Consider the following 26,642-nt stretch of genomic DNA (forward strand, 5'->3'; position numbering starts at 1 on the left):
CAGGGGACAACAACTGACTTAGCTGGCAGTTGAAGACTGTAGCCGCTCTAAAGAATTAATACGAGGACGTTGGTTTTCGCTGGTAAATAACTCGATGCCCTGTTCATTTACGTACTTCTACATAGTTATGAGACTAGTTACGCGTACAATGAGATATGATTTGCGGACCCCTAGTGTTGTCTCTCCACTTCCCCAGCTTCCTTCAACCTGCCCTTGCTACGTTCTCGGTTTTTACGCAATTTCATCTCGACTTGGACTGAATGCTTGTTGTGATACTTGGCTTTTATCTGCGTTAGGATTGCTCAGGACACGCGGGATAAACTCCGCGCTCCGCATCTCCGCAGAGAAATTCTCTACGGACCACCATCCCACCAAACAAAACTGTATCGGTGCATGTGAGCCTTTTTTATTTAGATCCGAGGGACCGAATTCTCTTTGCGATCGAGACTTGTACATCACACGCGCTTAGAAAAGGGTTATACTTCGGTAAGTGTGAGGGTGTCCTTGTCCGAGCTCCTCGTCCCCCAGGGTTGGAATCAAAGCCGACTGACCGTTGCATTTAAGTAGCAAATACGCTTGAATGAACCGCGAATTGCAATCTTGATCAACACCAGACAAAGGCGAATCCTCCGATAGCACCTCGACCTCCTCATTCCCATGTGGCGCACTCGGTAATCGCAAGACCGGCAGAGATTCCCCCACCGAGCAAGAGACCAGATCGAAGAAAGCAATGGCCTACCAGCCATCGCGCAGCCCATTGCCGTCGCGCAGTCTCTTTGCACCCGCGCAACAAGACGGCTTCTACGGAAACCCCCGTAGCGGGCTCCGCGGATACGGGCTGTCGAACCAGCCCATCCCCCTATCCAATAAAGTGAACGGCTACTTCGAAAAGGACCGCACGCTGCCTTTATACAAAGATAAGCCATTCTTTGCGCCGCGGCGCACAGGTCCTCGAAGGAGATGGAGGCCGTTCCTGAACATGCTGGGTGCGTGTACAGTGTTATTTCTGTTGTATTATAACTTCTACCTCCGCACATGGTCAGGGCTACAGTCAAATGATAAGGGGGTAGAATTATGGAAATGGGCGCAGACGTTGGAAGACGGGAAGACTTCAGGGGACCTGTCTGACTGGACTGCGAGACGAGAGAAAGTGCGGGACGCCTTCATCGTCAGTTGGGAAGGATATGAGAAGAACGCATGGGGTAGGTCATACAGCAAGCAGCCTTGTATACTATGACAGCGGCTGACACTCTTGTTCAGGATACGATCAGTATCGCCCTGTATCGAACGTTAACCAGGAGGACACGAGCGGCGGGTTAGGCTGGATGATAGTTGACTCGTTGGACACATTGATGATCATGAATCTGACCTCCAAGGTCCACCGCGCACGGCAATGGATTTCGACATCATTGAATTATAACCAGGACCGGGATGTTAATACGTTCGAGACCACTATCCGCATGCTGGGTGGTTTGCTGTCCGCACACTATCTATCAACCCAGTATCCCGATTTAGCACCCCTCAATGACGATGACGTCGGTGCAGCCGGCGAAGACCTGTACATCGAGAAAGCAGCTGACCTCTCCGAACGGCTACTCGGGGCTTTCGAGTCTCCAAGCGGCATCCCATGGTCGAATGTCAATCTCAACACTTCAGAGGGTGTTGTCGTCCATTTCGATGAGGGAGCTACGTCTATTTCTGAGGCTGGCTCGATACAACTTGAATTCAAATACTTGGCCAAGCTGACTGGAGAGGCGGAATATTGGAAGTTGGTTGAGAGAACGATGCAGCTGGTTGACCTGCAAAAGCCGCAGGATGGCCTTGTCCGAAGCGCCATTCATCCTGACAGTGGTTCATTCAAAGGAGACAGGATTAGTCTGGGTAGTAGGGCAGATTCTTACTATGGTATGTTGATGAACTCGATGCACTGCGATTCTTTATCAGCTGACTCGCTCCAGAATATCTCATCAAGCAATACCTGCAGACGTCAGAACAGGAGCCCGTCTACAAAGAGATGTGGGACGAGGCACTGAGAGGCATCCGCAAGCATCTGGTCTCATTCACCAAGAACTCTCAGCTGATGATTATCGGCGAGCGCCCCCAGGGCCTAGACCAGGACCTTTCACCCAGAATGGACCACCTGGTCTGCTTCATGCCCGGGACAATCGCGCTCGGTGCGACCGGTGGCCAGCCCTTGTCCCAAGCCCGAAAGTCACCGGGTTGGACTCAACAGCGCGAAGAAGAGATTCTCATGTCCAAGGAATTAATGAAGACCTGCTGGGCAATGCACCAGGCAACGGCAACCGGCCTCGCAACCGAGATTTCCCATTTTGTCTTAGACTCGCCGCCAGTGATGATGGCAGACAAATACCCAGATCCACTGACGAACCCTAAGCGCGCATCCAAACCCGAGGCACTGCGCGGCATTTCTCAGCCCGTAGAGGTCCAAAGCGGTGCATCCGCGCCCTGGCGCGCGGACATCGACATCCGCCGCAACGACCGCCACAATCTACAACGCCCGGAAACAGTCGAGTCCCTCTTCTATCTCTACCGTATCACCGGCGATGACATCTATCGCCAATGGGGCTGGGAGATCTTCAAGTCTTTCATCAAACACACAGCCGTGGTCGAGAAGAAGAGCACGTCCCGCATTCCTACGTCAACCAATACAGCGCCCGTTTTCCGTATCAAGGGCTTTACATCGCTCGGGAACGCGGATGCAGTCCCTTCATACAAGCGTGATAATATGGAAAGCTATTGGATGGCTGAGACCCTCAAGTATTTCTACTTGTTGTTCTCGGATCGTGATTTCATCTCCCTGGAAGATCACGTTTTCAATACGGAGGCCCATCCATTCCCGCGGTTTAAGCCTAGCGGGGATCTTAAAACGGGGTGGGAGAGGGTGCCTAGGCAGTAGATTTGCCGGCGCTCTGCTTTAATGGAGCCTTCGTTGGCTATGGCTTTGATGTCTCTTGTATGTTCTGTACAGCGCTTTTTTCCGTGCTTTTTCGTTTGCCCTCTGGCGAAACTTAGAAATGTATACAAACCTTCTGTACATGGCCGTTTTACCTTTCAGTAGATATACCCCTTGTTCAGTGGAATATAGAGATAGCATTTCCTATGTAAGGTCAAGCCACCTCCATTCTCTGTTGGGGACTCGAGATAACCAGGCGAGACAGACCCAGTAGCCAAAATTATATACATATAGCACTAGATATCACACCCTTACCACGATGATATGCAACAAGACCCCGATCATACGGTCACCTCACCCTTCTCCTCTCTGTCCAGCGCAGCCTCAATCAACTTCTTATAACCAACCACGGCCTCCTTAATCTCGCGGATACTCAAGGCCTCATTATCACCATGAGCAACAAAGATACTGCCAGGCCCATACAAGTAACGCTTGGCACCAGGACCGACAGCCAGATTCGGCACATCAGTACCATAGTTAACAGTAGTAACATCAAACCCATCAACATCAACATCCAAATCCTGCGGCGGATAACACTCGCCATGCGAAACAAAGTCCAGAGAAACCTCCGCCTCAACATCCTGAACAGCCTCGTCGACAGCCCGTTGAATGATCTTACGCGCCTCAGCAGGCGTACCAGCCGCAAGTCTCACAGCAACATCCGCCAACGCCTCAGAAGGAACAACATTCGTCGCGACGCCAGCGCGGATAAAGCCAATATTCAGCGTCGTCGGCCCGTACTTCGGGGATGCAGGCAAACCGCCCTCTTCGACGGGGATATCACCTAGCACATCGATGCGCGAGAGTGCAGGCAGAATGGCCGATACGGCGCTCTTGCCCAGCCACGGGTATCCTGAGTGGGCGGCGCTGCCGTGAGCGAGGACCTTGAAGCCGAGCATGCCCTTGTGGCCGGCGACGAGGGCTGCCTCGGTTGGCTCGCCGAAGATGACGGTGTTGATGGCGTCCTTGGCGTTGAGAGTTGAATTTGAGAAGACTTTCATGCCGTCGCCGCCGATTTCTTCGCCGACAACGAAGAGAAGGCCGAGCTTGGCGTCTGGTTGTGTGTCTAGTGTTTCGAGGGTTGCGAAGACTTGAGCTGCGACGCTGCCCTTCGCGTCGACGGAGCCGCGGCCTGCTATTATGAGGTCCTCTGGGTCGAAGGTGGTGGTAGACTCGTCAGTGTTGGGCTGGTGCGTGGAGTATGGGATGAAGGGGGGAACGGTGTCAATGTGGCTTGTGAGGATGATTGAGGGGGGTTCTGTGTAGGATTTTGGAACGGCATAAATGTTGTAGCGGGTCTTTGTATTCTCCTGACCCTTCACCGGGGGCACCTCTTGCTTCACCACGCTGAAGTTCCTGGCCTCCAGGAATTGCGCAACGAAGAGACCGACATCGTGCTCGTTGCCGGAGATTGACTCGATCTCGACCAGGTCTCGGTGGAATGATAGTAGAGGTGAATCGTTTATTATATCATCTAGGTCTGCTTGGCTGTAGCTAGACTTGGAGGGCGAGGATGGCACGCCTAAAAGCTGTTGCTGAGGTGCGGGGTGCGGAGAAGCCTGAACACCAGACATGACGGCCGCGGCCGCGAGATACGAAGAGAACTTCATTGAAATATTGGAGTATAAATATGTTCCAATGGCTATGATCTTCTGTGTGCACAGCAATTGAATAACCCCGACACCCAGAAAGTTGAGTATTATACGACAGTAGCAGTAGGGCGAGGTCCGAGGTCGGAAACACCCGATTATATGTGGTCACGTGAGTATATACTATAGCACAAAACGATACACATGTAGCTAAGCTTAGATATAGAATGGTTCGGATAGTTCCTATTGGAATTTTATTAGGTAGCGCTTGTTTGATTGTATGGTCGAAGTTGAATTGCCCCGATACGTATCAGGATGGGTCATTTCAGGTCGATATTCATCTGCAACTTCAAGATATATGCGGAGTATGCCCATACCTAGATGTGAAAAGGTACATGTGTAATTTGACTCAGGCTACCACATAGGGGATCACAGTTGCATAAGTATCTGGATGCCGGCGCATCACAGGCAATACCAACCTTGCACCCGCGATATATCTCGGGAAGGATGTAAGAGTAATGAGGCTTTGAAAGAGACCAGGAATATCGGAAGTCGGGCATTTCATTTCAGGAGCAAAGTGCAATACCTCGATAAAATTAGATTGTACATCTAAATCATTATGTGCATAGAATCACTAGCAAGTAGTTAGATAGTACTCCTAAAGCCCGAAAAAAGAGGGGCTTATATAAGTTTTGCAATAAATCGCAAAAGAGATGTGAGACCGTTGTATATATACTCAGAACATCTATATCGCATAGCCATGCATTGGTATCTGCAGATCAATGCCATACTAACCTTGATCTCTTGTTACGTGTTTTTATATGAGGGATATTAATTGGAAACCTGATGTGATGCGGGATTAGTTGGTCGACTATCGACTGGTCATAGATACAAACAGATAGGACAGTCATCCCAGTTTTGCATGATGATCTTTGGTAAAAACCATTAGTTTAAGCCATTGTTCTATGTCGGGCCCACCTGCTTTGAGACAATGACGTTCCCTGCTCGCATTCCCAACGTAGGCCGGCACCAATATTCCGGGAACATGGAGGGATTCGATCGTTATGAAGCGAAAACAAAGCATAATAATGCTTGGGCACGGGAATACGCCCCAAGTGGGGTGGAACTAGTGTCGTATAAGCAATGATCTACACGTTCATGCCAAGGTGATTCCCATAATGTATAAACTATATACGTTATACATGATATATAGTACATAATGACGATAATGAACAGTGATCTGCCACTTCGGTGATATCCCGAATCCAGGGGATTTGGTCTTAATATTAGGTCGTTCCTTGGGAATAGATTGCGTATTAATATGGACTTTATACGCCCCTACAATGGACAATTCCTAAGACATCGCATTGTTCTATTCAATACCTTCCCAGTATCCTTACTGCATCAGTTTGACTTGTTTACTGGCATCCAATTCATTTGATCCAAACAAAAACATGGAGTTCCATCGGAAAAGGCTGCTTGCGACAACGGTCGATGATCGTGCTGAAACCAATCCCAACCAACGATTTGCAGTTATTCCACAGGGATCGGAAATAAGGCATGGGTTCCAGAACCTTTCAATCAAAGATCTGGCACGGGCCGTGAACTCCATGTGTTGGTGGATTGAAGGCAACATTGGCCAGGCACAATCCCCAGAGACATTGGCTTACATGGGGAGCAATGATGTGCGCTACTTCATGTTCATGCTTGCATGCCAAAAGACTGGATACCAGGTAAGGGAATAAAGTCATTTAATCCGGAGCTAGAACAGTCGACCTAATTCTCGTAGGCCCTCTTACCTTCCACCAGGAACTCGGACGAAGCCCATGTTCATATACTGAAAGCGACAAACTGCACCAAGTTCTTTTTCAGCGAGGAGCGCCAGACACGAACTCGGGAGATCCAGAGACTTGTTTCGGCATTGGATATCTTCGAGGTCCCAACTATGAAGGAGATTCTCAATGATGAGAGTGGTCTGCACCACTATTCGTACACCAAGTCTTATACCGACGCAGAGAATGACACAACTTGCATCATCCATAGCTCTGGAACGACAGGTAAATTCCATGAGCATGTCACCGTGGACACACGCTAATTCCCCTTACAGGCATGCCAAAGCCGGTGTATCTCACCAACGGCTTCTTCATGACTTTCGATTCTATTTCTCATCTCGCAAAGCCGGCAGGTCGTCAGCCATCTATGTTCCACGATCTGGATCAAACTGAGCTGGTGCTGACTACGACACCTTTCTTTCATCTAATGGGACTGGCTGCACTTGTGTTCTCGGTGTGGTTCGAAGTTCCCACCCTTGTTGGCCCAGATAAGCCACTCTCCGTCGACCATATGATAGAGCTGCTGCGCACCGCCCGCCCGGCCGTCGCACTCTGCGCGCCCTCGATCCTGGAAGATTTGAGCTACTCCGACAAAGCATTAGCTTGTTTGAAAGAGCTCAAATCAGTCTACTTCGGTGGCGCACCTCTGTCCCTAGAGACCGGAGAGCGACTTCGCAAATCCACACAGATCATATCAGTAATTGGAAGCAGCGAGGCCGGCATAATCCCAGCGCTGGTGCCGGAGGATCCAGCTAACTGGGGCTACTTCGAATGGAATGAAGCCTACGGGATGGATATGCAAGATATCGGTGAAGGTGTATTCGAGATGGTCATTCCTCGACAGGAGAATGCTCGCGACTTTAAGGGCATTTTCCACACATACCCAGATCTCAATTTGTATCCAACCAACGATCTCTACACCCCACACCCGACGAATCCACGTCTGTGGAAGTTCCATGGGCGTAAGGATGATGTGATTGTTCTAAGCAACGGTGAAAAGTTCAATCCTGTCGGGATGGAGACTATTATCGAAGGACACCCGCTGGTTGGAAAGGCGGTGGTAGTCGGCCAGTCCCGTTTCCAAGCTGGGCTGCTCATCGAGCCGAGTCATGGCGGACCGGATATGGAGGCAAATTTCTTTATTGAGGAGATCTGGCCAACAGTGCAAGTGGCTAACCAGAGCATTGCGGCTCATGGCCGGGTGATGAAGAACAAGATCCGTTTCGCAATGAAGACTAAGCCATTCAAGACAACTCCTAAAGGTAGCGTGCAGCGGCGGGCTGTGCTTCGAGACTATGAGAAAGAGATCGATGCAATGTATGCCGAAGGCCTCGAGAATGGCTTGGACCAGTGTCTGCCGGAGACGTTGGACCACGAGAGTGTTACAGAATATATCCGCCAGATTACTACGCGTGTTCTGGAGAAACCCAAGATCGCAGACACTCAAGACTTTTACTCTGCCGGTCTTGATTCTCTGATGACCATTCACCTCTCTCGGGTGCTGCAAAAGGGCATCCAGCTACGTCGGCCGGATGTGAAAGCAGGAGCCATCAGCGCGCAAACGATATATGGCAATCCAACAGTCGATCGATTGTCGCGAGCTGTAATTGCCATCTTAGATGGGAAATCTCAAGCCGGTATCCCGCGAGCTGAGAAGATCCAGTGTCTGGTGGAAAAGTATACATCCGATCTTCCAGCACGGGAAGTCTACCCTCAGAATGGATTAAATCTTCCCTCGACCGTGATACTGACTGGTTCAACCGGCTCACTGGGAACTTATCTACTGCATTCTCTGCTGAGCAGCGGTTCCATCACTAAGGTTTACTGCCTCAATCGTTCGGATGCCGAATCACGGCAGAAGAGAAGCTTCGAGGAGAAAGGATTGTACCTTGGCGCAAATGACTGGAAAGACAAGGTCGAATTCCTACAAGCCTCATTTGGAGAACCACGATTTGGCCTAAACGAGACCAAGTACCAAGAACTTCTCGACTCAGTTGACGCCATCATCCACAACGCCTGGAAAGTCGACTTCAACCATTCCGTTGATTCCTTTGAGGACACTCACATCCAGGGTGTGCGGCGCTTTATAGACTTTAGCTTGAGCAGCCGCAGCAACGCTCATCTTCATTTCATCTCCTCAATCAGCACGGTAGGCGCTTGGACCGCAGAAATGGGAGCTCCGATCCCAGAAGAACCGATGGCAGACATTGCGGTAGTTCTCCCACAAGGCTACGGCGAGTCTAAGCACATTGCCGAGCGCATCTGTGTCGAGGCCTCACGGCGATCTCATGTCCCCACGTCGGTGTATCGCGTCGGACAGATCGCCGGGCCGACCAGCGCACAAGGGCAATGGAATCCACAGGAATGGCTTCCGACTATCATTGCGACGTCGAAAGCGATGGGTAAAATCCCCAGCCGACTCGGCTCGGCCGCGGTCGATTGGGTTCCAGTGGTAAGCTCCCCCAAGATGAGCACTATATATTGACCAGCTCAAAGAGCCGGGCAGAATCGTGAAAAAGAAAAGGAAAGGAAATGCCGCTGATCTCACTTTCTGACATACTTTATTTAGGACACTTTATCCAATATCATAGTGGAGACTGTCAACACACGTCAGAGCTGCTCATCCGAAGGACGGCCTGCCGTGTTTCATCTCACGAATCCCGAACGGGCACCATGGTCGTCGTTGATCCCGGCAATCCAGAGCCAGTATGCGGTCGAGCCAGTTGCGTTTTCCGCGTGGATTGCCGAGCTGGAAAGTATCACAAATCCCAGCAGTGCGGATATTGCCTCCAAGCCTGCGCTCAAGCTGCTGGGTTTTTACCGTGGGCTGCAAGACGAGGGTAGTGCCTTGTCTGTAGCGTTGGATGTCCGACGGTCGAAAGAGGCAAGCGCCACCATGAGAACACTAGGTCCAGTCTCTGCCTCGTTGATGCAAAATTGGCTGCAGCAATGGCAGTTTTGATTAGATTGAATTATATATTATCTTCAGGAATAGATTTATGTGTATGCCCAAGACTTTGTATTGATGAGCTGCTATCCTGAGTTTGGTCTGACCTGCCAGGCAACCACACGCACTCCTCTCACATTCAAACCATGTAACCAGAGGCAAAACATATACTCGCCTCAATTCTGCACATTCTTCAGCCTCCAAACAGCTATATCAGCCGAGGCAATCTCAGAATCACCCCCACCTATCAGCAGCTCAGCACCCTCGATCACAGGAATGCTCACAGGTTCTAAACCATAGTTGAACACCCAGAGCAAGGCCCCCCTTTTGCAAACCGCAGCGTAGGTCCAAGGTCATTGCTACTATCCGCTTGCCGTCCCGCAAAATCGGTTATCCTTGCCGCATTAGCGACATCACCCAGATATGACACGAGCACGTCGACAGAAGGATTAAAGCCAAGGTAATGCAACCCATCCATTGAGCAGGCAGCTGGCTGACCCGGACGATGTGACGAGGTGTATGTCATTGCTACATTGCTCGTACGACCTTCTCGTTCACAGACCACCCACTCCTCCCAGCCTGAGATATTGAACTTCTTTTCCCCATAGGCGACGCCGCTACCGGCGTAGCTCGGCGGGGTCTCCACGCGGGTGACTCGCATCGGTAGGCGGTCCCGGAGTGGACCTTTCGAGGGGTTGAGACCAGGAGCATAGCTGAACGTAGCTGTTTTAGAGCCAGTGTGCGGCCCAAAAACGACAGGGCCGTTGTAATCAGCCAGTGCTTGATTGAATGTTTCGGGGATAATGGGCAAACTCGGCACGACAACGAGCTTATAGCCGTCAATTGGTTGGTCGGGGCCAATAACATCAACGGAAAGCCCGAGGCGGCGGAGAGCGGAATAGAACTTATAGACAATGTCCATATACTTGACAGCTGGGTTCAAATAGCTGGAGGATTTAGGATCCCACTCCCCGCTGTACGGCTCGATAGCCCAAACCTCGGAAGAAACATAGTCGAATATGAGGGCCACATCTGCTTGGTGCTCCTGTTCTTCACCGGTACTGAGTCCATCCCTTAACTTCGGTAGATCTTCATTTATCACGGTTTCAAGCTCGAGGAAGCCTTCGTCTGCGGCACCGTCCGGGATAAATAGACCAGACAGCGTCTGCTCTTGTGCGTAGGGGACCTGACGCCACCGGAAATATGACACTATATCACCGAAACCTGCGTACGTCTCGTGCGTCCAGAGTCGCACCATACCACTCAACGGAGATACCCGGTAAGGACTCCAATTCAGAACGCCGGTTTGCATCTCCATGACGCCGAATGGCCCGGATGTTCTATTGTATGCGGCACCCGCAACACCGCGGTAGAGAGCGTGGTGCAGCGCCTGCCAATCCGGTAAACCAGTGCGCAGATATTGAGCTTGATCTTCTAGAGAGAGCCACGAGAAAGAATCCGGACCAGAAAGCGGATACTCGTCGAACGTCGTGAGGTCGAGTCCCACCTCACGCGAGAACTTGAAGTGATCGAAATCTGTGAAACCCATCATGAAATTGTGTGTGATGAAATGTGTTGGGGCATATTGCCTCAAGATCTCCGACTGTTCCCGCGCGAATTCAATTACCATGTCTGAGCTGAATAAGTACCAATCGAGAGCATGGTCAGGCTGTGTCGTGTAGACTTCCAGAAATGGCGGCTGAATCACATCAAAGCTGGTATATTGGTTCGACCAAAACACACGGCCCTGGGCAGCGTTGAAATTATCGATAGTGCCATACTTAGTCTGTAGCCATGTCTGGAATCGCCTGATGGCGTTATGATCGTAGCTTTGCACGGTACCATGACATCCGAACTCGTTGTCCAGTTGCCAGCCCGCTACGGCGGGGTGGTTGCCGTACCGCTCAGCCAATTTTCGCGTGATCTTTTGGCTCAGTAGACGATAGTCAGTCGAGGATGTGCTATAGCCACGGCGTGAACCGAAGAGCAGTGTGGTATTGGTGTTATCTACAAAGCTGACGTCGTACTTCTCCGTGAGCCAATTAGGCGGAGTTGCCGTGGGCGTCCCAATGATTGCTTTAAGTTGATATCGACCGAGCAGCTCCAGAGTCTTATCGAGAAGGGTGAAATTGTATTGCCCCTCAGTCGGTTCTAAGATGGACCAGTCGAACTCGTTTACTCGCACAAACGATAGGTTGGCATCTCGCATCTGAGCAATATCAGACTCCCACATTTGTTCCGGCCATTGCGACGGGTAGTAATCGACAGCCAAATGAGTCCCGCGCGGCCAGCGATCGAGGGAGGGCCCGAGCGATAACTCGTCTTCCGATAGTCCTGATGTTCGACGATGAGTTACGGCACCGACAGCACAAGCAGCAAGTGCGGCAGGTGCCACTAATAGGCGAAGGAGCATAGTCACTAGTCACAGAGAAACAAAGGAAGCCAAAGGACTGGTTTGGTTCCTGGGACTTGCAGGCCCTCCATGATTGCTGTACTACCTCATCTATATACGTATATTGTCCACCGGTTAATATAGAGAATCGGAGATATCGCCATTGTTATGCGGGGGTGGCGTGCTGATCGCGGGGAAAGTGAATATATAAGTTAACTAGTGGCATGTTAGCTTTCTTTGCGACATTAACACTGGAGAGTCCCAGATATGATCCACTTGACGATCAGCAGAGACTATACTCCAAGTGCTATCTATCTCCGTGTCTGGCTAAATAATCCACCAGTATGCCAAAACCTACTAATCGAAGAAGCAGGCTGGCTTGATTTAGACTTTAGGGTATTACGGTTGATATAGTCCCGTCGGTTAATATAGGTCTATCGGTTATGGGTCTATCGGTTGATATACTCACAGGGAAAGCCAAGACCACTGCATATCAGCCAACTCAAGATCATTGGGAGACAGCTGTACACAATCTCTTCCTGCATATTGATAAATTTGGATTCGGGCAAAGAACGCCGTGTCCCTCGCGAAGAGTCGCTAACATCTATTTAAAACCAGCTGGTAGCTCTTACTCATGTCTTTCCCTAAAGCTCCATCTACAAACGCAGCATAGGTGCGGTCCAGATGCGCTACTTGGGATCATCCACAGCTCGAGAATGTCTGAACGAGACTTGTTGCTTGATTCATGTTCTTGTTTAACACATTGACCAAGAACATACTTGGAAGAAAGCAAGTCTCGTGGCGCTGCCGCAATGTTCTGTTCTATTTTTCTCACACGAGTGAGCAGTCACCAGTGGAGCATATTGTGGCATGCTGTGCCAGGTTCACTGAAATTTAAGTCAGTCGTTTCGAAACATCCCATTGTGACATATGCGAAGACCTTGAGAATCCGCCATAACCTGGACCGTGAGCTAATATACTCAGGAGGAACTTCAAAGCACTACGTGATGTTACCCCCGAACGGTCAGACAATCCAAAGGGATGTATATATGCTATCTAATCCGATTTATCGAAGAGTATCCAGGATACTGAATATAACATTTAAAGCCCACCGAACCAGGTCAGAATTTGATTGTACTCTGATCCTTTGTCTCCGCTTCCAGGATCAGAGTGAAATGACGGTCTAGCAGAAAGGTGTGGCATCAAGTTTGCGCTTTAACTGGACTTTCTTAGCTACTCCGGTGTAGTACAGCCCTAATAGCGCTAAGCTAAGAAAAGTTTGGATTGCACCATTGGAACACAAGAGGAATAATCTATACAAAGGTCGATTAGCATCAACCTTGACTTGGAGATCCCTATTTATTGTGTATTTTGCAAGTCTGAAGGTCCCTTAGGACCACCTTCTACCTTCGTAGTAAGGTGGTATGGACCTCGGACCTGAAAATCTATATTTCTATCATACTTCTGACATGCGACCAAGCCAACTTATGAAAACGTAGGCCCTACAAATTATCCACAACTCCGATGTGTATCATAGGATCCTGGGCCTGGAGAGGTAAGTTGCACCATAGTCTGATGCCTAGTTGTAGGTCTAGTACCTTTTGAAGTACGCTCGAACCATCTGAGCGAAGCGAGAAAGGCTCGAGAACCTCAAACGCACAAGCCGAGGTTGTCAACCTCGGGACGAGGCCTTGATCGGAAGGGGCACCTATCACCTCGGGGCTATGGTCCCTAGCAGGTTGGCACCTGGGCAGTTAATTGTTCTTATGTGATCAATGTATGAGATCACGTGAGTGACGACCCCTCAATTACATCGCTACCTACAACATCTACAACACGTATGTAGGTACATATGTATATTCCAGCTAGACAAAACACATCAGAATGCTTCATACCAGCCATAGCTATACCACCACTAACTAGAGCTTTCGTTTTGTTGAATATAACCTACCCGTGATCGGAAAACCTTCCAATCCTCCAGGGCTCAAGGGCTCCAGGGCTTAAATGGGTGATTACCTCAGAAACCCACAGCGATAAGGTTTTTTTTTTTCGCTTTGTCATTTTGTTTTGCCTTTTGTCGCGTGGCGATGATTGGCCACCCAAGCTAGCCGACCCAACCTATCCCATTTTGGGCTACAGTGTGGTTTTTTCTGTCCTAGTGACATGCAGGGATGCCTAGCGAGAGATAGGATCGCAGAGATCTCCAGGGACAGAAAGAAGAAAGAAAGGACCTGATATATCACAATAATCGACAAGTGAAGAATAAAAGTTGACTTGTCAAGCAAGTCCCGTCGAAAACCCGTCGGGCTTGTACAAACCCGAGAATCCACCTCGGTTGCTGCGCCAAGGCTCGCCTCACGCCCCCAAAGGCACACCCGGCGGGCAATGGCAGTGGCGCCAAACACCATGGCTTGCCTTTTCCCCTCCGCGCCTCACCAATCATTATGGAAGAATGGAATGTTCCCCGAATTCGCCGAGAACGTTGGGTGGTTTGGGCCATGTGGACCTGACGTCTGGTGCCAAAGGCGAAGGGATTTGGGGGTTCTATTCTATGTACTTCCCTCCCACGGTACGTAGGTACCTGATGGTCACTCCAGGACTATGATTGGATGGCAGTTTGCAGTTTTCTCCTCTTCTAGTATCACTGTTGTTGTATGTTGTAGGTAGTGCTCTAATGTCTGTCGCAGTCCAGGTCTAATTCGGAGTTCGCACAAGTTATCGTAGGACGGAGCACCAATATTATACCTCGCCGTGCCCTACAGAATTTCGAACCGATAACCCTCCATTGTGCTACCCTACTCGTCATACTCGGACAAAGTTCTGACCTCTACGGGACGGGACCTTGTCCGCAGTTGCTCAACGTTGTCGGAGCTCTAATACAAACGGGGTGGATGCACCAGCCCGTGTATACAACATAGAATGGGGATGGGTATACCCAGTGGTTATTCTGGGCCAAATGAGAACCGAGTGCTCCATACGGCATACGTACTACAGGTAAACAGACAACTGGATAAATAAGGATAATAAGCGGGTGTGTCCAACACCTTTTTCTCCCGAATCTATAGAGCGAATCAGAACCGATCGACTGGGTCGAAATGGCATCATAATGGTTCCCCTCTTGAACCCACTTCAGTCTAGATTGCCGATCGCACACACAACTGGATTTTGTACCCAATTGAGGAAAGGGTCCTGGAAGGGTATCAATGTCGAACATTGGGCTACACAGCATATCTGTGTAGCCGTTGGGGGTGGTTTGAAAAACAATCGAATTAGATGGGATCATACATAAATAAACACTAGGATAAAATAATAATAATAATAAGGTAATAATAATAATAAAAAAAAAGGGTAAGGAACCCTTCCAGACTCTTAAATACCATGGTTCAAGCAATGTCATCCACCGGAACTCGGCGGAGCAAACCTTGGGAATATGTTTGGATCGGCGAGTTTAGCCAGTTCCATGGTTCAAGTTGAGGTTAGTCACCTTTTTTCTCTTTGGGAATTCGATGGGATTCTCCACTAACGGTTGTTTGGAAAGTCTAGACAGTCAGTTCTCTGTCTGATCTCTGATTTCTCACACATCCTCTCTCTCTCTATCTCTCTCTCTATCTTCATCTCCTCGCATCTATCCAAAAAGGGCCAAGGTAGAGAATCTGTACTACCCAGGATCTCCCTGTTCGCTTAGTCCGTTTGCCGATTGTAAGCAAAAGCACCGAAACCTCTCTTTCTGCCCAGCCAGTTGGTCTCAACTTGTTTGGTCCACGTCGCTCGGTGGAATTCGTTTTCTTTTTTCCTTTTTTCATTGTATTTCTGAATTTACGTATTTTTGGACTGTTTCCTGCCTGGACGATAATCATTTGCATTTCCCATCTTCATCGGATGCTAACTGGCCCTTGACATCAGTTCCCGCGTTTCCCGGACTATTACTACACTCTTTCTCTCATCACACCGCCACGTCCTTTCCCGCCCAAAGGCCATTAGGGAATGACTTGTTGAAATTGGAGCGCTGCCTCTTTATCTTGTGGTCACCCCTCACATCCAATGCTGAACTGCAACCATCCCCTATATACCAGCCACCCCGTCCACCAGCGGCGCTCACCTTGTGAGAATGTACAAACTGTCTCAAATAATCGACGCGACACGAGAAAGTCTCGACGCGGACTCATCCACACGCCAGCCGCATTCCTCATTGACTATTAATACCTCCGCGCCGGCCTCGCCTGCCATCTCTTTGTTCTCCGCGGGCCACAACCGGGTCTCCAGCTCTGTCTCTTCCCTCGTGTCTTCATCGGGTCTGGGGAATTCAATGGAAAGTCCCAGTCGGAGTCATTTGACCGGAGTCAAGGAAGAGGAATGTACGCGCGACTCGTTGGAAGATCATTATTTCCGTATGTGCCAATCGCCACCGCGAAAACTCCCCGGTCATACTGCAGTGGCTAACCTAGACTTTCCTGTAGAGCATTTTGACTCCGGCATGTCCGCGGAAGAGTCATACTTTGCTCCTATGCATAACTCGGATAGTTACGATCTGAGCGATACTGGCATGGAGACTGCTCCATCACCGAAAAAGAGACGCTCGGGCTCAGAAAGCGCGTCGTTTAAGGGCGTCTCGCGCATTAACTCGCACATCTCGACCATGTCGGCACGGTGGAAGAATAAGCGATCCTCCAGTGGCGCAGAAGGCGATATTTTCCCGGATGATCTACGATCGCGCGCGAACTCGGCGGCCTCCTCCGCCTTGGCAAGCCCCATCACTGGCTCCATGCCCATGAGCCGGGTCGATTCTATCCCCCCTTCTCCCGCGCGAACGATCTTCGAGGAACGCCTGAGCGAGTCCGGCACGCGCCCAATCGATATCACCCGAGCGAACAGTCTCAGCCAGGATGACAACGATGTGCAGAAAGCGACGACCCCTCTCCTGCCACCGTTCATGGGAGACGACCCAACCAGCGTTGTGGCATCCCGTGTCCAATCGCCCTTGCAGTCTCCGTCCGTCGCAGATGCGAGCGAACCGCACTTTAACTATAATGTGACCTCGGACCCGCGGTTTATGGGAATTCTTCCCTCGCCACCACTCTCGTCTAAGCCTTCCGTGGCCTCCTTCAATCGGCCCCGAACCAGCACCGTGCGCACAGTCTCAGGCGACGCAACTCCCCTCGTCCTCTCTGATCCCAACGATGAGTGGGCCAACAAACTCGGCCATGCCAACTTCACCATCACGCCTGAGCCTTACGACCCTGTGGTTTGCGATATCGGCAATTTCCGACAGATGTGTGCGGACTGGGACATTGCGCGTTGTAACTTTGCCAAGCACCTTGTCCGCACCGGTGAACACTACGGCGTTACCTCGAACATCTACAAGCTCACCATCGAGAAATGGGAATCAATCAACCGCGAGTGGGCAACGCAGCACGAGGCCATGCGTGACCAGCTTAGTGCTGTAGATGGTGTTGCTCTTACGCTCACCCAGTCTAATATGCACCCCTGCCAGCAAGTCCGCATCCCCCGTCTGCATGACAACGACAAGTTCCCCGACATGGGGGATGAGGATATTGTCGGCCCAATGACTGTGGCACCGGCTACGGAGATTGCAGGTCCCTGCCGTTCTGAGAAAAAGAGGAATTTCTTCCGCTTTTTCCAGGACTTGGTCTCCCGGACTTGAGACCTGATTCATTTCGTTAGGCTCTTGTCTTTTTTTCTTTTCTTTTCTTTTTCTCATCTTTTCAAGCGATCTGCAACGATAATGACGATAGACTATTCCCCGCGCGCCTTGCGTTGACTCGTTCAATCTCGCCCGCACTGTTACGACTAATGTCTCTCTTTTCACCCTTTTTTTGGAACTTTTGTTTTATAATGACTCATGACTCACGATCCGGTCAGCGACTACTGTTCTCGCCCCGAATCATGCCATTCCTTTGTCTCCCGAGTCTTGTCTCTTCAGGGGGTTTATCTTTTCTTCCATTTCTTGGTCCTGGATGTCTTGATTTTCATTCAACAGCCGACAAGCAAGAACAAGAACGAAGAGTTAAACCCCCCAACCTGACTGGGTGTACACCCTTCCTTTCCTTTTATTCTGTTTCCATTATATACTATACCCCCCATACACCATATCTACCTGCCGTTGTATCCCATAGACTTCAACCCTATCCACCCACATCTCTGCTCCACAGCAGACAAAAAGCGAAAAACGCATCTGAAAAAAGTACCATGTTTCTATATGTATATATCCGGCTTGTTTTCCGCTATGGCAGCTTACAATACGCATATGGTTATCATATGCACATGTCTATAATTACATCTACCTTCACATCTACATCTACTCCCCAAATGAACATAATCCTATGAGATACCGTACATGTCACTGGAAGGGATGACACGGTGCATAATAGAATCCTCATGGAGACACTATGATGTACTATCCATGTTAAAGCGGGTATATGAGTCACATGTACAATAAGACGGTGGAGAGAGGAAGTGAGCTGTTAGTGGGTCGGCCACGTTGAGAAGCTACCGCTATTTCGAAGGGACTTTTGTACAGTGGGCTTTTGATACGTAGACTTGTACAAGTATATGATCCACTGGAAACATGTCTATATTGGGACATTGGGCTTAGTGCGCTGGTTCCTGTACCTGCGCCTTGGCTTGGCAAGGAGCGTCACTTCAACATGCCACTCCAAGTCCGAGATACAGGTGCTCTCAAATCATACGATGCTGTGCGCAATGACTCCATCTATTCCCTCAATTTATGTGCATGCATCCAAATGTACCTTATTGCCTTATTTTCCAGGACATATTCCGGAAGAAGAATGGCTTGGTGAGGACATAGATCTTCAATGTGTCCGACGAGCACATAGAGCAACAATCCAAAAAGCGCTCCGATTGAACGTCGAGGAAGGAGTTCCTCGCAACCAGGTAGAAGAACTAGCTGATCCAAATCGCCTTGAAAGGGATGACGATTCGCCAGAGTATGAACCTCGTTTCCCCGGAAAAAAGGTGCCTGCAGCATGACCCATACAATGCTCGACAAAGGCCTCTATATCCAGCCCATGATCGAATATGTCGGCGATAAACTAGACATCGAACGAGATCTACAAGGCCAGACCTTATTCCTCACAGCCTGCCAAAGCAAAATAGGCCTGGACGGCGCAGTCGACGGCTTCTATACTGGCCTCTGATTCTGTAGAGTTCCCAGGAATCTGCGATAACCCATTCCAACAAGCAGACAAACCATGGAAGGAATTCGAGTGTCAGGGAAGTACTGCAATCTGTACGGGGCAGACTTTACTCGAATTCTTCGTAGCCCGGGGAGCAGATCTGCTCGCGGTCGACAATTACGGACAAAACGCCCTCCACCATCTTCTTAGCTGTTTCAATCGTGCGACCGGCTACGGGCCCCCGGTTATCGATATCTCGCTTAGGTATTTACTTCAGGACTGTCCTATGTTGGTAAATCAAATTACGACGTACGGGGTGTCTATAACTTAGTCTAAAGAGAGTGCTCCATCTACCATTACCCAATACGAAACCGCTGTTTATGAGCTTCTCGCTGTGGGCGCATATCCGCTGGTTCATGATAACAATGGAAATACCGTCCTCTACTACCTCGGCGGGACTGTGCTAGGCGAGTGTCCGAATGGGCGAGGAGCAAAGACATCTACTTCACGTGCTCATAGACCGCGGAGTTGACGTGAAGGCACGGAATGAGCACGGTGTCTTCATGACAGGGTATGACTGTATATACGAAGCATTCGAAGACTTCGGTTCTTCCGTTCTATTGGCAATGAAGTCCTCGAGGCTTTTGAGAAAGCGGGCTATGACATTATGGCGATGATGGGGATGGATAGTCGGTTTTGCATCTGGTTGCTGGTCTCCTGTCTTATCGTACCAATTCGTAGTTGAGATTTCTGGCTTCTCCAAGATAGAGGACTTGATCCCATGGCTCGAGATATGAATGGGCGGGCTCCTGTTGATATCGCGAGTAAAAATCAGTACGACTATCTCTACAAGTGAGTGAGGTGGAACTTTAGTTATCAGATTTACAAAGTAGAATACCGGCATGAACAGCTGAAGTGGGCTCCTGACACATGAGTCTTGTATCATCTGTCTGAGACATGTCCATATTGGGACATTGAGGTTGGTGCCGGTGCCGGTGCCTGTATCTGTCTGTGCCTTGCTGGGAAAGAGTCTTGTCTCGATATTTGGTCTTGATAGGTGAGTCAGAGTCATATTTTCGGATTCAGATTGCGTCAGCTGGATCCAGTCGAGTGGAGGTGTCACTAGGCAACAATGGAGTGTAGATTGTATTGAGGGTTGTGTCTTGGTCCGATATATTGATTACTATCAAGACTACATGACGTACACATACCTATAATATCTACACGTAGTTATGTAGGTCTAATTATGCGCCAACCTCGGGAGGATGTAGGTCACGTCTGAAATGGGCATGAGCCGGCCGGGGAGCACGATAATGAGCTTTGCTATGGCATACACAATAATCCTATACCCCTCCTTCAGGGTCCACCGCAGAGCTGAGAATGCTTGGATCTAAGATTATCACAGAACCGAGACATGCATTGACCCAGTCGAGATCAACATCCGCATGTTTGAGGTCAGGGAAACCCCGCCAACAGGCAATAGGTCTGTGGATACGAGCCTTGTTTCAGCTTCAAAGGATGCAGATAAAGAGATCAACATGGAGATCAGCACAAGGCAGCCAGATGTAATAAGCCACACGACGTGAGTAGTAATTGGTAGGCGTATATACCAGTCCTGGTCATTGGTACTTTCAAACCCAGTACTGGCCCCAAAGACCCTTCGCTTCTTCGCTGCCGTGGAATTGGAACTCGACTGGGATGATATCATCAAATCCCTCGTCCAGCGTTGGTGCGCGGAAGCGGCGGGCGAAGTCGCCGAAGGCGATGCCGGGAAGGGAAGTTCGGGATTCGGGGTTCTGGTTGGGATAAGAACGAGGACGAGATGAAGATAGAGATGGGGCATTTCGAATACATACCAGTTCTTTGTTGGAGGCTCGGACGGCGTTGTTATGTCGGCATAGTTCTGGTGTCGAGATAAATTGTACGCAACGGATGGGGATGCTAAGCTCTTTTGCCAGAGTTGTCCAGTGAGCTCGCGTTTCGGGGTCGGCATTGGTGTTGTCTAGACGGTAATCGAGTTAGATCATTTGGAACTGAAGCCAATATAGAAATAAAAGCCACGACGTACCGACTGCCACGGACTTCTTGGCCTCCAAGTACTCGCGGGCGACCTTGAGGCATTTTGGACGCTGTTGTCCATTAGCATTCGATTCCAGTTTCATTCCGAGATATTTATGACTCGTACCGTCTTGAGAATATCTTGATTGACTCGTTCATAGCCTAGAGGCTCCAAGTGGTTCCAGTAGAAAGTGGACTTCCCGGCGCCTGGGCTGCCGCAGAAGATAACAAGTTCAAGTGGGTGCTTGCGAGTAAAGGGTTTGGCTGTGATGAAGACCCGTCAACAATCCGCCAGAGGTGGGTTTCTTGCGGGGAATGTCAAGTTCATTGGAAGTAACAAGACAGCACATACCCGGCTCTTCCAGATCCGTCTTTACGAAGGACATAGGGTCAAAGCCCATCGACGCGGGCTCCGTGATCTGCCCGAGGAAGAACTCCTCCGGGGTCTTGAATGGCATACCGATGTTGGTAGCAAATCCCCTAGAGCCGAGATATCAGACTTTGTCACAACATACAACAGTTATGATGCTCTTACCGATCCACAGCTGAATGGTCACCTGGCCTCCCAGCTGCATCACCGACGAAAACGGACGCGGGCAAGTCAACACCTGCAACGTCGAGGTCATAGTCGTCCAGGAACTCGTGCCACATCCCGAGACGGGGTTTCCTATATTCAGGGTCTGTGGTGGCTGCGTAGACGCTGACAGGGAAATCCAGTTCCGTCATGACAGCGGTCATCTTTTCCTTGAAGTTCGACAGACTTTTTGAGTCACTCCGTCCACCCTTGATATCCTTCTGGACGCTGATCTTCTTTTGGTTGGAGAAAATCACCACTTGGCAGCTGTCAGGGTATAAGCTCGAGTGAACCCAACTAATCCCATACTCCAAGTCTGGACATACCCTTCAGCATTGAGCTCCTTCAGTCGACCCGGGACTTTGGCATTCCACCATTGCCAATCAGTGGCAGACTTGGGGAAGACATTGCCCGATTTGGTTTTGATCAAGGTTGAATCCTGTATATTGACGTTAGTAGGGCCCTGCTATCTCTTGATACTGCCTATTCTAGCGTTCGGTTTCAACCACTTACCAAATCAAAACCAGCGATTCGGCGCTGTTTCCCCGTGGGAGGGACAGCCTTGCCCGTTATTTGCTTTCCGATGACAACACTCGTGCCGATGACGCGCCATGTGATCGGTTCCGGCTTCTTTTGCGAGGCCGGGGTGAAGAAGTTTGCCGCCGACTTCTCTGTGGGTTGATTTCTATTAGCGGGTGCGACACGTTGTTTGATAGGAAAGACTCACTGGTCACCGTCGAGTCAACCTTCCGGCGCAATGGTGGTGGAGAGATGGCTCGGGTGGGGGAGGCGCTTCTCTTGGCTGCCCCCTCGGCCATTCTGACAGCTCTAGCAAGTGAAAACGTGGTGAAGGTTTTATGGGTGGATTTGGATGTGTGTGGGTTGATTCGATCGGTTTTCGCTGTGAGTTGCAGTCGCATCCGAGATATGGTTGGACGCGCCGAGACGCGGGAGGAATCACGAAGTCACATGTTCGTGAACATTTAAAGTGAACATTCTACAGCCAGATGTGTGATATGTTCAAATGATAATATATTTAAAAAGAGAAATGGACAGAAGGACGTTCTCCTAAGAAAGAAATCAACTCGGAATAACTCAATTTGATATCCCAGGATGTAAGAAAGGATGTCACAGCGCTGGAACGCACGCCCTCGGATGGATCAATTTTGACGTCAAATCCGGCAAAAGCTGGTGTTTTTTTACTTGGGGGTTGAATGCTCTTTTTCTTTTATTGGCTGGTGTGCATATAGGCTGCGAGGGTTTACCACCTGGACAGGAACATAGGCGTTGGGCATTTACTTATGGGACAATAGAAATCATTGGCCATATGTTGTGTATGCTTCTGTATTCACTCTCACCTTGCAAGGGGAAGGAAAATATCCAGTGGACTCGATTGCTATGAGGGGTATATTTCTGTCTATCAACGCCATACCGTCGCTGGAGACCGGGTATCTCGTAGTCTCCAGCATGCTCAAATAAACTGCAGTAGGAGTGGCCATCTACTTCGCCCGCGTGTCCAGAGACAATCGATCTGCCTGCTCCAGGAGAACCGCTGACTTCAACTGCTCGCGCAGGCCAAAGAGATGCTGCGAGGCAGTCTTCATCGTTTCTTGATTGCTACCATCCTGAACAATGATGAAGGCCTGCAGCACATAGCTTCCGCTCTTCTCAAATAGAGTCATATCCTTTAAAGCAGGCAGCTGCCGCCGGGGCAGACTCGACTCATCCCCACCGGGGTAGTGCAGCACGCGATGCAAGAAGATAGCAATGTCATTGAGGACGAACATGTCACCCTCGACCACATACTCAGTAATGAAACTAGAACAGACAGGGTTAGTGCGCGATCATAAGATCGACCTCGGTGGCGCCACTCACTGATAGCCCCACGCATTCATAGCTTCCACGACATCTCCCCGCGGTAGCGTCGCGCTCGACATCAGACGCGACGTCACCGCTGAGCGAGTTCCAGCTTCAGGGATATCACGGAACTCCAACTTCCATGGTTGACGTTCATAGTCGTAAGAGGGAGATGAAGAATCATAAGGTTTCGAATCGTCCATACCGGCCATCTGAGTGTCTCGGTCGATGGGGGCAGTGGATCCGAAATCTGATTCGGAAACCGGACCAACCACCTGGGTGTAGTACATGTTGCCATTGAGCATCTTGTTCAGCCGTTGCAGGTCCCCCTGTTGGAGGTCCTGACTGGCTCCGATGCGCCCCGCCATACCTGGTTTGCGGTAGGCCTTGAAGATCAGCCGCCGTTCTAGGCAATGGCGGGGCTGCATGGCGGTCAATCCGGCAAGCTGCTGAAGAAGCTCATGATGTTGGTGGACTGGAACCGAGGCGAAAAGCGACTGCTCGTGCATATTGTCTGATGCGGTCCCCGGGTGTGGGAAGGTAACGGGTGAAGTCGGGATGTTGTTTTAGTCAGGGTCCAAGCTTCAGAGGTGGCGCCTGTCCAAGGAACGTTATCAGCAAGCTCCTATTTTATGTGTCGCAGCTATTGCTAATAGCGCCTAATGGGCCCTGTTTGTCCTGTTTGTCCTGTTTGATTTGGATTTTTATCTCTTGGCAGTTCGATCTTGCGATTTTCCCGAAGTACTGGACACTTTCCCGATGCTTGTGAACCCCTCAGGAATATCAATTCCGGTGCAAGGATGACTTGTCGAGGATCTTATCCAGTCACAAGGATGGTCTTCTTTTTTGTCTCCGATGCGGGGGAGGTCTAAGCTGTGTGGGACAAATAAGCTTGAATGGGTTATGGGGAAGAATTGCCAGGGAATGCAAAAGAGGGATGATGATTGGCGGATTGGAAGTTTCAAAGAAAGGGAAAAGGTAGTTCGGCACTGAAAAGGCACCAAGAATGAGGAGGAGCTTGTGAGGGGAGCTCACCGGAGTCTCAGACTGGGAAAGGATCGGAGAGGAAGATGGCTTCACAATGGGGAAACACGGAGTGTGCTGTTGCCAAGATGGAGGCTGCATCGGAATCTCATCCGGATGCGAAGTACTTTGAGTAGGAGCTACAATACGGAGTATAAGGTGCATTTGAATGTTTCATTTTTCGATATGGCGTGACATACATATGTAGATGTGGTACTCTGTACTCTGTATATTGCAGTCTGTTGTATGATGTACTCGATTCTACCGTGTAGATATAGTATATTCCGTAATATAAGTGGTGAACATGCATTTCGCAGTTTACCCGACTCCGAATCGGCTTGTCCCAAAGCAGTAACCCTTCCCCTTCTTATCTTCTCGTCTTTTCCCACTTCCCCTCCTCTCTTCAACATTAATTCTCTAATTCTCTTTACCTTCTCTATATTCTCTATCCTCAGCTCTCTCACTACATCACCAAGGAACCATAACTCACTCTCTTGTTGTGTGACTAGTCGCTCTCGGTCGGATTCGGATACTACCGGACCCGTTCAATTTCGCACATTCTCGCGTCAAATTGATCTTACCTCCCACCTCAACACACCTAATAACTACATAACTACATAACCACATAACCACAATGCGTGCCACTTCCATCCTCAGCGGCACTGCCCGCACTCCCCTCATTCGCTTCGTTGGCAAGCGCTCTGTCCCTAGTACGTGATTTTTCCCATTCCCGAGCTCCAATTCCCGACCTAAAAGACTAACCTCATCTTCCAGAGTCCATCGACCACTCTCCTCGCGTCCACCCCGCCTCTCCCACCGGCTCTCTCCCTGACTCTTTCGCTACCTACCGGGCTAAGGCTCAGCAGCACGGCCCGCTCGGTCGCTCCTCCTTCAACAGCACCGTCGGTGGCACCGCTGGCGCCGCCCTGGGCCCCGTCAAGCCCCAGGCTGGCGAGTTCTTCGATCGGGCTGAGCTCCCCTCGCGCTTCGGCCGTCTCCCCTGGACTCAGGCCGAGATTGACGCCATTGAGACTGGCGGCGCGAGCATGTTCGCATAAGCGTCCCCTCGGGCGAAATATAAGATTTTCTCAAAATGTATGAATGGGGCATGATACTTCCTATGGAAGTTGCGTGATGAGCGAGCTGGAGTCTTGAGTCTCGATTTTGGGGCAGTTGAAGCGCGGTCACGATCTTGACTTGGGCCGACCGTGGCATTGCAATGCCTTCGCGGTCGCTGGGACACAGATCTGATGCTTGCTCACTCGTTCCGAGGGTTTCCGAGACCAAAAACTCTCACTTTATACCTGTTGCTTGTGATGGTCCGAGACCATTACAAGAACGTCTTTCTCTAGCGGTGATGCTTTGCCGCTCTGTTTTTTCTCTTTCGGTGTTCTTTTCATTCGTACCCGGCGCTGGTGGTTGATTTTTTCTTCTCGGTGTTCTATTCATGTGCAACATGCAGCTGTATCGTCTTGATGTCGAAAAGGCGGAGTCGTGTTCGTTTTATACATAGATTGTGGTCAGGACTTTTGGGATTCTTGTTACATACATAGGCTCTGTGAGCGCTATTCAAAGGAATGATTTCTCGACTAAGCTTCTCTACTAGGACATAATATACTCTAGCATATAGACTAACTATAGACTACATATGTAGTCATAGAGCTATCGAACTATAGGCTTAGCATTAAGTATCAGGGATACCAAGGTACGTGGTCTCAGGCACGTGCCTCCCCGACTCTACCTCGATCCGACCCTTGTCTACTTCACATCCAGAGGATTGAACATGACCTCCCATATCAGCGAGACGAATAGGCTGACATTTCGGGAAACAGACGAGGCTGGAAATCCTACTGCAAGCTACATCTACTCGGGAGATGTCGCTTCCTCAATCACTTCCAAGACATCGGGTCGAGTAGATGTAATAGTAAGTGGTCATTTCTTAATCTCCCATTGTATTTTCCTCGCACTGGATGTTTGAAACGGCACACAAGCCAAGTCAGGTCTAGATGTGGTGTTTCATCTTGCCTACTAGCAGGCCAGCATGCAGATTCATGTCCTCGGGTACTTGCCAATCCCTTCATAGCAAATCTGTTCCCAGGAACACAGATACACTCTCATGCAATAGTATATGGATTGTGCTCAAAATCTCGATTTATGATGTGGTTCAATATATGGATGTCATTGCATGAATCGGAAAACTTACAAACGCTATATCAAATACCAAGTTTTCGATCTTAACTGA

At 49.8% G+C, this 26,642-nt stretch overlaps 11 protein-coding genes across 11 annotated transcripts; 7 read left to right on the forward strand and 4 right to left on the reverse strand.

The window, feature by feature from the left end:
* Window positions 1–730: 730 nt before the first annotated feature.
* Window positions 731–2,917, forward strand: N7525_000174 (glycoside hydrolase family 47 protein; the record flags this gene model as incomplete). The annotated part of the gene is made up of 3 exons (XM_002560124.2): window positions 731–1,202; window positions 1,261–1,905; window positions 1,959–2,917. 3 exons carry the CDS (start codon window positions 731–733, stop codon window positions 2,915–2,917), a joined length of 2,076 nt encoding a protein of 691 aa, XP_002560170.2.
* A 338-nt stretch (window positions 2,918–3,255) lies between these two features.
* Window positions 3,256–4,584, reverse strand: N7525_000175 (M20 family metallopeptidase; the record flags this gene model as incomplete). The annotated part of the gene is made up of 1 exon (XM_002560125.2): window positions 3,256–4,584. The coding sequence occupies one exon, from the start codon at window positions 4,582–4,584 to the stop codon at window positions 3,256–3,258; it is 1,329 nt and encodes a 442-aa protein (XP_002560171.2).
* Window positions 4,585–6,017: 1,433 nt separating this feature from the next.
* Window positions 6,018–9,357, forward strand: N7525_000176 (putative NRPS-like enzyme; the record flags this gene model as incomplete). The annotated part of the gene is made up of 4 exons (XM_002560127.2): window positions 6,018–6,296; window positions 6,353–6,620; window positions 6,671–8,847; window positions 8,965–9,357. The coding sequence occupies 4 exons, from the start codon at window positions 6,018–6,020 to the stop codon at window positions 9,355–9,357; spliced, it is 3,117 nt and encodes a 1,038-aa protein (XP_002560173.1).
* A 274-nt stretch (window positions 9,358–9,631) lies between these two features.
* Window positions 9,632–11,755, reverse strand: N7525_000177 (beta-galactosidase; the record flags this gene model as incomplete). The annotated part of the gene is made up of 1 exon (XM_061211486.1): window positions 9,632–11,755. One exon carries the CDS (start codon window positions 11,753–11,755, stop codon window positions 9,632–9,634), a length of 2,124 nt encoding a protein of 707 aa, XP_061070712.1.
* A 2,385-nt stretch (window positions 11,756–14,140) lies between these two features.
* Window positions 14,141–14,432, forward strand: N7525_000178 (uncharacterized protein; the record flags this gene model as incomplete). The annotated part of the gene is made up of 2 exons (XM_061211487.1): window positions 14,141–14,303; window positions 14,398–14,432. 2 exons carry the CDS (start codon window positions 14,141–14,143, stop codon window positions 14,430–14,432), a joined length of 198 nt encoding a protein of 65 aa, XP_061070713.1.
* Window positions 14,433–15,112: 680 nt separating this feature from the next.
* N7525_000179 (uncharacterized protein) lies at window positions 15,113–15,840 on the forward strand (the record flags this gene model as incomplete). The annotated part of the gene is made up of 3 exons (XM_061211488.1): window positions 15,113–15,197; window positions 15,286–15,378; window positions 15,638–15,840. 3 exons carry the CDS (start codon window positions 15,113–15,115, stop codon window positions 15,838–15,840), a joined length of 381 nt encoding a protein of 126 aa, XP_061070714.1.
* Window positions 15,841–15,842: 2 nt separating this feature from the next.
* On the forward strand, window positions 15,843–17,396 carry N7525_000180 (uncharacterized protein; the record flags this gene model as incomplete). The annotated part of the gene is made up of 1 exon (XM_061211489.1): window positions 15,843–17,396. The coding sequence occupies one exon, from the start codon at window positions 15,843–15,845 to the stop codon at window positions 17,394–17,396; it is 1,554 nt and encodes a 517-aa protein (XP_061070715.1).
* A 1,342-nt stretch (window positions 17,397–18,738) lies between these two features.
* N7525_000181 (uncharacterized protein) lies at window positions 18,739–19,633 on the forward strand (the record flags this gene model as incomplete). The annotated part of the gene is given in 5 exon segments (XM_061211490.1): window positions 18,739–18,792; window positions 18,884–19,204; window positions 19,220–19,397; window positions 19,408–19,459; window positions 19,489–19,633. The coding sequence occupies 5 exon segments, from the start codon at window positions 18,739–18,741 to the stop codon at window positions 19,631–19,633; spliced, it is 750 nt and encodes a 249-aa protein (XP_061070716.1).
* An 886-nt stretch (window positions 19,634–20,519) lies between these two features.
* Window positions 20,520–22,338, reverse strand: N7525_000182 (putative DNA 3'-phosphatase Tpp1; the record flags this gene model as incomplete). The annotated part of the gene is made up of 8 exons (XM_061211491.1): window positions 20,520–20,890; window positions 20,957–21,017; window positions 21,074–21,210; window positions 21,299–21,426; window positions 21,482–21,787; window positions 21,847–21,959; window positions 22,034–22,191; window positions 22,248–22,338. The coding sequence occupies 8 exons, from the start codon at window positions 22,336–22,338 to the stop codon at window positions 20,520–20,522; spliced, it is 1,365 nt and encodes a 454-aa protein (XP_061070717.1).
* Window positions 22,339–23,019: 681 nt separating this feature from the next.
* On the reverse strand, window positions 23,020–23,886 carry N7525_000183 (mediator of RNA polymerase II transcription subunit 18; the record flags this gene model as incomplete). Its single annotated transcript, XM_002560131.2, has 2 exons — window positions 23,020–23,338; window positions 23,396–23,886. The coding sequence occupies 2 exons, from the start codon at window positions 23,884–23,886 to the stop codon at window positions 23,020–23,022; spliced, it is 810 nt and encodes a 269-aa protein (XP_002560177.1).
* A 1,148-nt stretch (window positions 23,887–25,034) lies between these two features.
* Window positions 25,035–25,458, forward strand: N7525_000184 (alpha-ketoglutarate dehydrogenase subunit KGD4; the record flags this gene model as incomplete). Its single annotated transcript, XM_002560132.1, has 2 exons — window positions 25,035–25,110; window positions 25,175–25,458. The coding sequence occupies 2 exons, from the start codon at window positions 25,035–25,037 to the stop codon at window positions 25,456–25,458; spliced, it is 360 nt and encodes a 119-aa protein (XP_002560178.1).
* Between the last annotated feature and the right edge of the window lie 1,184 nt (window positions 25,459–26,642).

The sequence above is a fragment of the Penicillium rubens genome, assembly GCF_028828025.1.
Source record: "Penicillium rubens strain IBT 27055 chromosome Unknown utg000001l_segment0_segment0, whole genome shotgun sequence".
In the NCBI taxonomy this organism is placed as follows: domain Eukaryota; kingdom Fungi; phylum Ascomycota; class Eurotiomycetes; order Eurotiales; family Aspergillaceae; genus Penicillium; species Penicillium rubens.